The sequence below is a fragment of the Copadichromis virginalis genome, linkage group LG23 (assembly GCF_057382275.1).
Source record: "Copadichromis virginalis isolate Kocher_CV1m ecotype Utaka linkage group LG23, C_Virginalis_male_GT1.1, whole genome shotgun sequence".
In the NCBI taxonomy this organism is placed as follows: domain Eukaryota; kingdom Metazoa; phylum Chordata; class Actinopteri; order Cichliformes; family Cichlidae; genus Copadichromis; species Copadichromis virginalis.
Window position 1 is genome coordinate 9,095,257 of NC_140639.1, and position 10,694 is coordinate 9,105,950.

Below are 10,694 nucleotides of genomic sequence, written 5' to 3' on the forward strand. Positions count from 1 at the left end.
CTGTAGCATTACCTAAACAATGAGTGCCTAGAATTTAATACTGTGTTCTTTCTAAAGCTCAGTGAACTACTGCCCAACATCGCCCAAAGTGCATTTGTTCACAGACCTGAACATGTTTTCAGAGGAGTCGACTAACAAACCCAAAGCACCTCAGGAAAACTGTTTATCCAGCAGCTAAGAATGTGTTCGGTACAATCCCCTTTTCTTCACATCTCTTCTTCATCTCCAGATCTCTGTGGCCCAACGACATCTTCGGCAACGAGACGGACGACGCGGTCCAGACTCTTCTACACATTTACTTCCGTCACCAGACGCTGGGTCAGACAGGCTGCTTGGCGGTCGTAGGCCCCAGCAGAGACCTGTCTCAGGCTAGCAGCCGCCTCATGGAGCTCAACCTGCAGATCCGTGAGGCTCTGAGTCAGGCGCAGACCTGCCAGACCCACACCGACATAGTCAGCACCGGACTGTAAGCCTGAGGCACTGCAGGCTGGACTAGACTGGACAAAAACACCCCTCTCCTCTACACCTCCCCTCAGCTGGAGTGTAGACGGTGAGGGGCGGAGGACAAGAGAGACTCCACCTATAAAGGGCTAAAGGATGCGTGGGAATAACTGTGACTCTTAATATATATTATTACATGTATGAATGCTTAAAGCTAATATCTTTTCCCAGACTAAGCCAACTCGCAAAATTCAGTTGCAATAAGTCATGTGGTGGCGTGCCTGGGAAAGAATAAGAGAGGGCGCTGTGGGATGATAACTTTTTTTGTTGTTGTTGTTGTTGTTATTTGTTTTTCTCTTTTCGCTGGATCTGATCCGAGGGGCCCCGTCGTACCGAACGGATGCGCTCCTCGGGGTCTGGACTGGGAGTCGGCGTCGAAGCCTGGGAGGCAGTCCAGAGGAGGTGTCGTATGTGTGAGGACGCACCATCAAGATTCATAAGCAAACTCAGAAAGTCTTTGAGAAACCGAATAGTTTTCAAACGCATGCTGAAAGAGAAAAAGCACTGCAAGAATATTTTTTTGAGAAATGTATTTTTTATTAGAGCTAACATCCTAGGTTGTAAATGTTAGGATATTTAACATGTTAACCCTGTGGGAGACGTTTACCTTCAGGGAGTGTACAAAGAGAAATATATCTGTTTATTGATCTGCTCTGAGAGGAGAGTCCCCTTCAACAGGTCTTCACGCAAAACTCACTCTTTAACCAAATAAGTAGATGCCTTTAGAGACTCTTGACTGTGTGATTATATATTGGATATTCTGGTATACGCTCACACACAAAAATGCATATAATTGCACACAAGTGCGGACTGGCTACAGCTCATTATGGAAACATAACTTATTTTACTCTGTATATATTTTAGAAAATGTATAGTGTAAAACCAGTATTTTTTTTTCCCCTTGTACTTTTGTGTAATGCACTGTTCATCCGATTAGGATGTCTGTATAAAGCTAATGTGATGAGAAAGCCAGAAACAGGTTTGAGTCATTAATGGTCCGCTCCACCTTTAGTCATCCAATCATACAAATTTCCCAAAGGCTGCCTTGGTTGGTGGTTGTGGTTTCAAAAGAGGGAAGCGATGCTCGTTTGGGACAAGCCACCCGTCCGCCTTTGGCGGCGATGGAATGGGAGATCAAAACAAGCCTCCATCTCCTCTGCTGGATCCCACCAACCCAGCCAAGCCCCACATACATATGCATTCCTTGTCTCCACTGTGATCTTTTTGTTAGCAGCGTAGGCTCTGCTTAAAGCCTTACGAGGGAGGAGATGAGGTTTGAATCTGTCCATGTAGGTCGATCATGTTGCAAAGCGGCGCTCATCCACTGCTGCGTTTTGATCCTGTTTATTTATTTTCTGAGGGGAAGCGGGTGTCTGTACTCTCACAATGCCCCTACTTGCTGCTGTGACTGCAGGACATGAACCGTTATCTGAATGCTTCTTGGACAGCTTGTCATGGCACATTGTAACAGTCACTGTACTCATTCCTCAGAGCTTCTCTTTTTCTCCTCCTGCTTGTCTGGTACATATGAATGCTGTTCTTATTTAATGATTATTTACCTGGAAGATATTTTAATGTAGAGCTGCATTATACATTTTTTCCTTGTTCACTCATACCAGCCTTTTCTGGATCAATAAAAACCTTACAGAATGATCTTGATCTTCAGTTATTAAAATTGAAAGCACCATCTCCATGTGTTTTTTCTTGGACTCTGCCAGACTCACTGGAAGTTTAAAAAAAAAATATACTAATTATCTTAAAATACCAGATAGCCGGGAGTTTTTTCCTTCCCACTGTTGCTAAAGTGCTTGCTCATAGAGGTCATAATTGTTGGGTTTTTATTTGTACAGTTGATCCTACAATAATAGATACAATATAAAGTACCTTGAGGCAACTGTTGTGATTTGGTGCTATATAAATAATATTGAATTGAAATTCTGTAAACAAGATGTGCTGCATGGGCACACCCCCATCTGCTTACCAGTGTGGAGGTTTAAAAAAAAAAAAAAAAAAAAAGCTACATTCCCAAATCCACAGGGGCGTCTGTGGCTCCGGAGGTAGATGGTTCTCCTGTCCCAGTATCTTTGGGCCAGACACTGAAACCCAGATTCCCTGTGGTGCAAGTGTGTATTAGAAAGCACTTAAGACACTGGGTAAAGTGGTGAAGGGTTTTAGTAAAAATCCCTGTACATATGAACCATTTAAATCCAATCCGTGCTCTTTGGCTCTGTATGGTCTCATCACTCAAAAGTCATAGCAATAGCCAGAGTGAGTATTCATAGCTACCAGTAACCGTTTGGCTAACAGATCTGCAAACAATTACGAAGGAATGGGTAGGATACACTGATATTCAGAACAGCAGATTTTATTTTTTTTTAAGCCAAGTGTTTAGTCTTCGACCCACCAGTTTCAGTGTCTTTGGTGCCACGGCAACCTAGTTTCCAATAATTTGATGTCAGTCTTAGTTTATTGCACATGTTCAGGTTTATGTCAGCCTGATTTTAGACAACAGGATTCTCCAAGGTGCTGCATTTGAGTTGAGATCAGTGACAGTTTAAGTGAGCATGCTTACAGACCGAATGCAAGCTAGCCATTTATTACATCGTAAAGCACATGCGGTGCTTCAGTTTCATCAACACAAAGAGAACTGGTGTGAAATAAAGTACAGAAACATCAAAAATACATTTTGCATCCAAGATGCCATCGTTGCACCAGCAGTGGGTTCAAGATGCCCCCCACGTACAAGTTGTGCCAGCATACTGAGGACAGTTCAGTCGAGACGCTCCTTAGATGATGTACTTGAAGCTGAATGTGCTGTCGCAAGAGAGCCGCTTGCCTTTGCATCTGCCGCACAAATCCTGTCTGTGGGGTCGTTTGGGATCGACGTGTCGTTGTGTTACTGCACAGGAACAGCGTGCTTTGTTGCAAGTCTGAGGAGAGGGGAAGTGTTAAGTGGAGACTAACAAGCCATTCAAAATCCACACAGACAGATTAGGACTTACATGACACGTGATGTCCTCGACACGGTATGGGTTGTATTCCTTTTGGCATTTTCTACAAAACTGTTTGAAGTAAACCTGGAAGATAAGCAGAGGACTCAGATACTTTCTAGGCAGCAGGTCTCTGGAAGTCAGTCATTGTTGCACTGAGGACTTCCTATGGTGGACTCTTGATAAAGCACATTTCATCTTTGGAGGACCTTAAACAGAGCTGCTCACCTTGTTGGTGCCCTGAACACACCACACATAGGCACTCTCCCATCGCAGATTGCAGTCTCTGCAGTGATAATATCCATATTTCTGTTCCAGAAACTGAAGGACAAAAACCAAAATTAGTTCAATGAAATCATTAGAAGGAATCCATCCAAAAATAAACCATCCACATATGTTGTTTGAGAGGAGAACAATCCGAGTAGCCATGATCATGACACTTGCAAAGGGGGGCTAAACAAATATACTTTGAGTTGATTGTTAATTAGCAAATTAACTGAAACAGATTAAACTTTATAGGTAGCACACTGACAAAATTAGAAGCATATTTTCTGGATGATGTTCTAAACAGAAATTTGCCAATAGTTTTGTTTGAAGACGGGTCTCTGATAGATGCTGCCCTCAAGTCTGGTTAAACCAAGGCTAAAGAGCTGCTCAACTTGGGAACAACTTTAAGGTCGTTAAGGCTTGGGCAATACCTAAACAGTATCCAGGAAGTGGAACAAATTAAAGACTAGTTTATAAGGACAGTGAGTATTTTAGTGCCATTTTCGCACTTATTTGGGACAATACTACAGCTTCCAAACTGGACGTTCAGTTCTGAAAGAAAAAGAAATGCGCCAACCCATGTCCTTGAATGAGCCATTTAATATACAAGGCAATTTCCAAGCAGTTGTGGCGCAAACGTTCTTCGAAAAACTGCCAAGTATGAACCTCCCGGTGCGTGATTAACTCACCTGGAACCGCACACGCGCTTTGCCCTTCGAGTCCTCCGCAGTTGGCTGCGCATCCTCACTCCTGGCCAGCTGTTTGGACTTGAGCTTTTTGCTCTGCTCTGCTCGCTTTGCGGTCTTTTCATCCCCACCAGCCTGGCTGTCTTCGTCCTTCCCCTCGGTGTCCTCGGAGGGCTCGGGCGGCTCACCCGGGGGCTCACCGGTCTGCACCGTCTCACTGGAGGTTTCCTTATTGTTGTTATTTTCATCGACCAGGAAGGAGGTGACGCTCCTGTATGCTATCGGGGAGTAGACGGCGAGGGTGCGGGGGTAACGCACACCGCCCGTCGCTTTGGGGCTGCCGGGCGTCGCTGGCTCCTGCTTCCTTTTGCGCTGGAAGTCCCGCTTCATGGCCAGAAGGGTGCGCGGGCCAATGGAGCACTGCACCGAAGCGTCCTTCTTCGGGTTGACCTGCACTGCCACATCCTTGGTGTTCGCCTTCCTGAGCCTCGGGGTGAGTTTGGGGTTGATTTGGGACAAGATGGACTTCAGCTGTGCGCGCTGGTGGTTGTTGAAGGCGTCAGAAGAGTCTCCATAGTGGGAGAAGTAACTTTTGTATTTCCACCCCGCGTCTTTAGGCCGGGGGTATCTGCCCATGTAAGGATTGTAAGAAGAATAGAAGTAGGCGTCCACTGGCTCGTCACCATATGTTGCCATGTTTGTTCAACCGGCCGAGGTTTTGCTGTAACTAGTTAAATAGAGTGGAGCTCTCCATTAGACCTAATTAAGATCAGGTGTAGGACGTCTCATTACAAGAAAGGAGGGGAAAGTAGACACGTGACAGAGGTGTGCCTGTTTTGTGTTTATACGTCTTTAATTGGCACAATTTTTACAGTACAATTAAGATCAGACTGTAGAGCACAGGTAAGCTAAAGTTTTGGCACAGGCTTGTTGGGAAAACTGCACATGAATCAGTCTGATATGTTTTTAAAATGGCTTTTAGTCTCTCTTACACACACACACACACACACACACACACACACACACACACACACACACACACACACACACACTTAAAGCATTGGAACGAAACACTGTCCTGCTTCACTAATGCAACTTTGAAGTCATGTTTCTTTTGCTTTTTTTATATCACGAAATGAGACATCAGTGGTTAGGATGAACGAGTTAAGCTCAGGACATAAAGCACCTTTTTAGCAATCATGTTAACATTTTACAGGCATTTCTTTTATGAATAACAGCGATGAAATGATAAATCCATCTGAACGCCTTAATCTGCTTCCCTGCGTCATAGTATGTATGGAAGGTCATAACTGCCAAAATTAAAAAATAAAGAAATTAGTCAATAAATGACTCAGTAATTAGATTATATGCTTTATCAGCGGTTGAAGTTTCCAGATTTATATAACAACATAGTGTAGTGGTTAACACATTCACCTTACATGTGCATGATCACCATTTTGAGACTAGGAGAACGCAGCCCTACCCCCACATTTTTCCAAGGCGAGGTCACACGCTATTGGATTCCCGGTGCTATTCCAAAGCCTGGATAAATGGGAGGGTTGAGGGAGGGTGACCCATTTAGAAAAGGGAAAGCTTATGTGTGAAGGCTAGCTACGCAGGTACTTTTTAAAACAAGATTTTTCCGAGTTTGTCTTTAAAAAATGTCTCCTTACACATGAAAATGCAAAACCAATCTCGAGCGCAGTCAAGAGCATGCTAAAGCAACAGGTGGTGATATAACCCCAACCTTCAAAAAATGTTGGCCAATCAAAAGCTCATAAACAATAACACGGCACAGAGTCTGCGAGGAGCTAAAGGTGCACATCCCTGCTAATCTTAAGCAAGAAACGAATAAAACACCCGAATTTCAATCAACCAATTTAAATCATACACATGTATCAAAGATGGACGTAACCTTCGGGTCTAACAATAAAGCCAATGCAGAAGTGCCAAAATATCTGTATCCTACTTGAAGACCACCAGATGGCAATAGCTGTGGTTTCGAAAAGTCATTTAATTCTATAGAGTTCTGTGGGAAAATTATTTTCTGATTTTCCTGCTGAGTTTATGGTCTCAATCACTCATTTCGGGTCATGCTAAAAATAAAAACCAAGGTCTGTTTTATAAGCAAAGCAGAATGGAAGGATATCTGTGGTATGTAGCTACAAGTCAGTGAGCGTTAGCCAATGAGCATCCATTTTCACAGTCAGACTGTTATCTCTTCATATGTGGATTTTTGCAACTAAGCTGGCGATTGCAGAAACCACATCCCCAGGCTTCAAAATTGGACTTCAGAAACCAACAAGTGATGATCCATCTTTTATAATGTCTGCTTGGAGCCAACCTCACGTGGTCTTTAAAGGACCAGTATTAGATGAAGGTTTTATTACCTTTGCATTTGCTTCATTTTTCAGTCCTAGGAGTTCCCACTTGGCTAAAAATACAGTCAAATAATAGATAAATAATAAAAAGAATCATTAAATAAATGTAAAATAAAAGTCAAAATGAATGAAAGTAATAAAGTGGGATAACTATAATACCAAGTGACATGTTGAAAACAATAAAAACAAGTGTTTATATTATAGCTTTATTCATTTCTGTGTTTAAGCAATAATTTAATGTCTATTAATTGTGTTACTGAGTCATATATATATGTTTTTTCGTTTTTTTTTTTCTTTTTTCAATTTGGCAGTTTTGGTCCTCCATAGAGGAGCAGCGATTTTTGTTTTTTTTTATTTTATTATTTTTATGCAGATTAAACTGGAGTTGGATCAGGAGGACAAGGATCCAGCATGATAGTGTTTGGGTCGCTCACTGTCACCGCACCATATGACGGTTCAAAGTCCTCGTCTTCAAACCTTTGATAATTTATGTCCGTGTCCTCACCGTCCACCATGGGATCTGGTTTATGCAGGACCTCCCTCCTGTACATCCTGTAGGCCAGGATGAAAATCCCAGCCTCGGTTGCTTGGAACAGGGCGTAGAGCAGGGGAAACATGTACATCCCCCCCATCAGCTGAGGAGGGAAGGCCAGCTTCAGGATAGCCGTACACAGCTGCACATTCTGGCAGCCCGTCTCCAGAGACACAGCCCTGCGACTGTTGGGGGGCAAGTCAAAAAGCACTGCCAGCCCGTAACCTGCAGCGTAACCGCACAGAGGCATCAGCACAGCCACCACGTAGACAGAAGGCGGGATGGTGGAGAGCAGCTCTGGCCCCAGCATTGCTCCAGTAAGGATGAAGAGTAACACCAGGGTGAACAACAAAGACCACAGAGAAGCCTGCAAACACAAGAATTCAGCGTGAGAATTTTTTTTAAAAATATGGCGGCAACTTTCTACAAGACATGATTTTTAAAACCAAAAAATTTCGGTTTTTTTCTTCATTTGAACCATAAAGGCAATATCCAATCTGCGCAACCAATAATAACTAATAACATCACATTTTTATGTTGCTTTATTTATTTATTGTAAACTCCTTTTTAAAAATTGTGTACATATAATAAAAGTTTAAGATAGACTGCTTTCTTTGCACTAAGGGGACAGCATATAATTTCGTTGTGCTTGTGGTGCCCAACATAACTGTGTACTCTAACTGATGAGGCCCTCATGTGTCGCTTTTATCAGAAAGCACAGGGAGGAGCTCTTCCTGATATAGTGCCTCTGATGTCACTCTTCCAGCGGTCAGCCACCCCACTAGTAATAACTGAGACCAAGAAATACGCAATGCGCTTTTGGGCTAAGGCCCCTAACCAAAAGCACTTCGGCTGGAACGAAATGATCGAACGGATGTATAAAAGTTAATTGTTGTCAGATTACCTTTAAAACAATATCCGCCACTCGCGTGTAGCGGTACCTAAGCATAACTCCAAACCCAATGGGGATGAGGGTGCTGCAAAGTGTCAGTATGATGGCCCCAAAGGGCAGGAGGTTAACCACAGGGGTGTTGATCCAGGCTCGACTGTAGATCCAGAGGCAGAGCGGCATCAAAACGAGCGCCAGCAGAGTGGAGGATATGGTCATGATGATGCTGGGAGGAGTAGAGAAAAGAAGGAGTATGGTGGACGTGCAGCACGTACGGTGTTGGATCGTTTGAGGAAAATGTAGCAATGGCTTAAAAAAAGCATGCAGAACTTAAAAGTTATTCTTAAGTGTTGTTATTTCAGTGCGTTAATGTCAGAATTTGCGCACAAAACACTGTTAACACCAAAACCCACTTCAAGTCATGCTTAGGTGAGTAAGGGGATCTACCTTAGATTCATCTCTCCGTGCACAAGCAGAGACATAATATTTGACAAGTTTCCTCCAGGACAGCAGCCACAGAGGAGCACGGCCATCGCCGCCACATCATCCAAAGAAAAGGCTAGCGCCAAAAGAAAAGCCACTAGTGGCATGATAACAAACTGACACACCAGAGCCAGGAGCACCCCGATGGGTCGGCGGATATGTTCTCCGAGCTGGCTGACCTCCACCGTGCAGCCCAGCCCCAACATAGTGAAGCAAAGTACCAGTCCGACGAACACATTGATGCCGTGACTGAGCGGGGAGTCCCAGAAGGCAGGCATCAGGTGAGAGGTTTCCGTCGGGAGAACGGCCATAAACTCGGCTACAGTCCTGTAACCGCTGCCTTGGAGAAACACGGCACGACCGACCGCTCCTAATCCCTTCATGACACCCTCCTCCGGAGAATCCACTTGCTTTAAAGTAATAAAGTCCACCGAACCAGCACTTTGCGCACTTCCACCCGGCAGACTGGAGTTCTCCATGGCGCAAAAGGAGATCAGAAAATCTCAACCGTCGCCTTGTGCCTGTATTGGCTCGTGCGTAAACGATTCCTCTAGTGACGCACTGTCACTAATAAGAAACTGCGGAAGGTCCAGTAGTCGGGGTATGTGATGGTGCCATGGTACTGATAGTCTAATGAGTCTGAGTGGTGCCACGGATTGTTTCTGGGCTAAACTGCTGGAGGAAAGACAGCACAGGGTCGTAAGTTTAAGCAAGAGTGGCTGGACCAATTAATAACTACCACAATTGCCATTTACACTGAGCTCTGCGCTGTATAGGAAGAAAGACCCCGAAAACTTCAATCTTATTATTACACTCTGACAGTTTGCCATCCTGAAAAATGAGACTCTGTTGAGTGGTTGCTGTTTCGTCTCTCGCGTGTTCTGCAGAAGGATGGAAAAGATCCTTGACATTTATGGGAAATGTAAGTTGCGCTAAGTCAGTTACTTGTTGAGGTTGAGTAAGCAGAGACTGTGTTGATCTTTAAATTATTGCAGCAAACTGAAAATCCGCCCGCCCTTTTCTTTCCCCCCCGTTTTTTTGGTCATGCAACGTAACGTCCTCACCTCAAACGTTACGTTGCGCATAAGTCTTTTGGTTCAGTAGATTATTATTATTAAAATCAGACTTCAGCGTTTGACCTCAAACAAGAACTTGGGAACTCTGATTAGTGTTTTATAAATACCAACCTGAAAGCATATATATCACAGTGAATTTGTATATATATTGGTCAGATCAGCTGGAATTGAAATAATTCAGTTGCTCCCAAAAGTACTCCTGGTGGAGTCTGATATATTTCTTACGTGATTAAAGCGGGCTCAAGCTCACTCCCACATATATTTTCATTCTTGAATTCAAATAAGGTAGACATGTGTGATTCATAAACATTAAAAAACATTTTGCTGTGGCGCATTGAGCCTAAAATGCATGATGCCACGGAGCAAACCACACAGTTCCCACACCTCAACCTACAGGACTGAAAAGATTCCCTGGGTGCCAGAAAGCACAGGACACACCCAGAGGTCCTTGGTCTTTAATGGGCAGAGCAGTTACACAATATTACAGCTAATAGGATGAATATTGTTGCTGAATCTGCTTTTTATAAACCTGAAGCCTATATTTATTATTACATTTCAATTCCTGTAATACATAATATTTTTTATGTTGAAATCTTTTATCCATCAATATGACAAAGAAAATCTTTTAACAGAAATCCTAAATATGAGTGAGGTAAAACTTGTACATGGTAAATGGTTTGATCGTTGCTTATTTTAAACCTTTGTTGTGGCAGCACCGATGAAATATTGTGGTCTGCTGCTGTGACAGTGTGTTCTCCACAATAATGGTTTATCTTATTCAGCATCACTCATATGAACTGTCTTTGTTCTGTGTGTCTGCAGCACACAGGAAATGATCCTGAGTGAATCTAGCACACGAAGATGAGAGTCTGGAAAAAATAAATTCACT

General features: G+C 43.4%; 3 protein-coding genes across 11 annotated transcripts in view; 1 reads left to right on the forward strand and 2 right to left on the reverse strand.

The window, feature by feature from the left end:
* The window catches only part of fryl (furry homolog, like), a 75,466-nt gene extending 73,276 nt beyond the window's left edge, over nt 1–2,190 (forward strand). For all 9 annotated transcript variants that reach the window (XM_085447447.1, XM_085447449.1, XM_085447442.1 and 6 more), the window contains one exon: nt 230–2,190. In XM_085447447.1, the coding sequence (XP_085303573.1) occupies nt 230–470 (241 nt within the window). In that variant the 3' untranslated portion in view covers nt 471–2,190. The remainder of the gene's footprint in view (nt 1–229) is intronic.
* Nucleotides 2,191–2,870: 680 nt separating this feature from the next.
* zar1 (zygote arrest 1) lies at nt 2,871–5,178 on the reverse strand. Its single transcript, XM_085447458.1, has 4 exons — nt 4,448–5,178; nt 3,720–3,812; nt 3,504–3,578; nt 2,871–3,431 (listed from the first exon to the last, which is right to left on the reverse strand). Exons 1-4 carry the CDS (start codon nt 5,138–5,140, stop codon nt 3,288–3,290), a joined length of 1,005 nt encoding a protein of 334 aa, XP_085303584.1. The 5' UTR covers nt 5,141–5,178; the 3' UTR covers nt 2,871–3,287.
* Nucleotides 5,179–5,277: 99 nt separating this feature from the next.
* Nucleotides 5,278–9,374, reverse strand: slc10a4 (solute carrier family 10 member 4). The gene is made up of 3 exons (XM_085447457.1): nt 8,694–9,374; nt 8,262–8,472; nt 5,278–7,724 (listed from the first exon to the last, which is right to left on the reverse strand). The coding sequence occupies exons 1-3, from the start codon at nt 9,206–9,208 to the stop codon at nt 7,200–7,202; spliced, it is 1,251 nt and encodes a 416-aa protein (XP_085303583.1). The 5' UTR covers nt 9,209–9,374; the 3' UTR covers nt 5,278–7,199.
* Between the last annotated feature and the right edge of the window lie 1,320 nt (nt 9,375–10,694).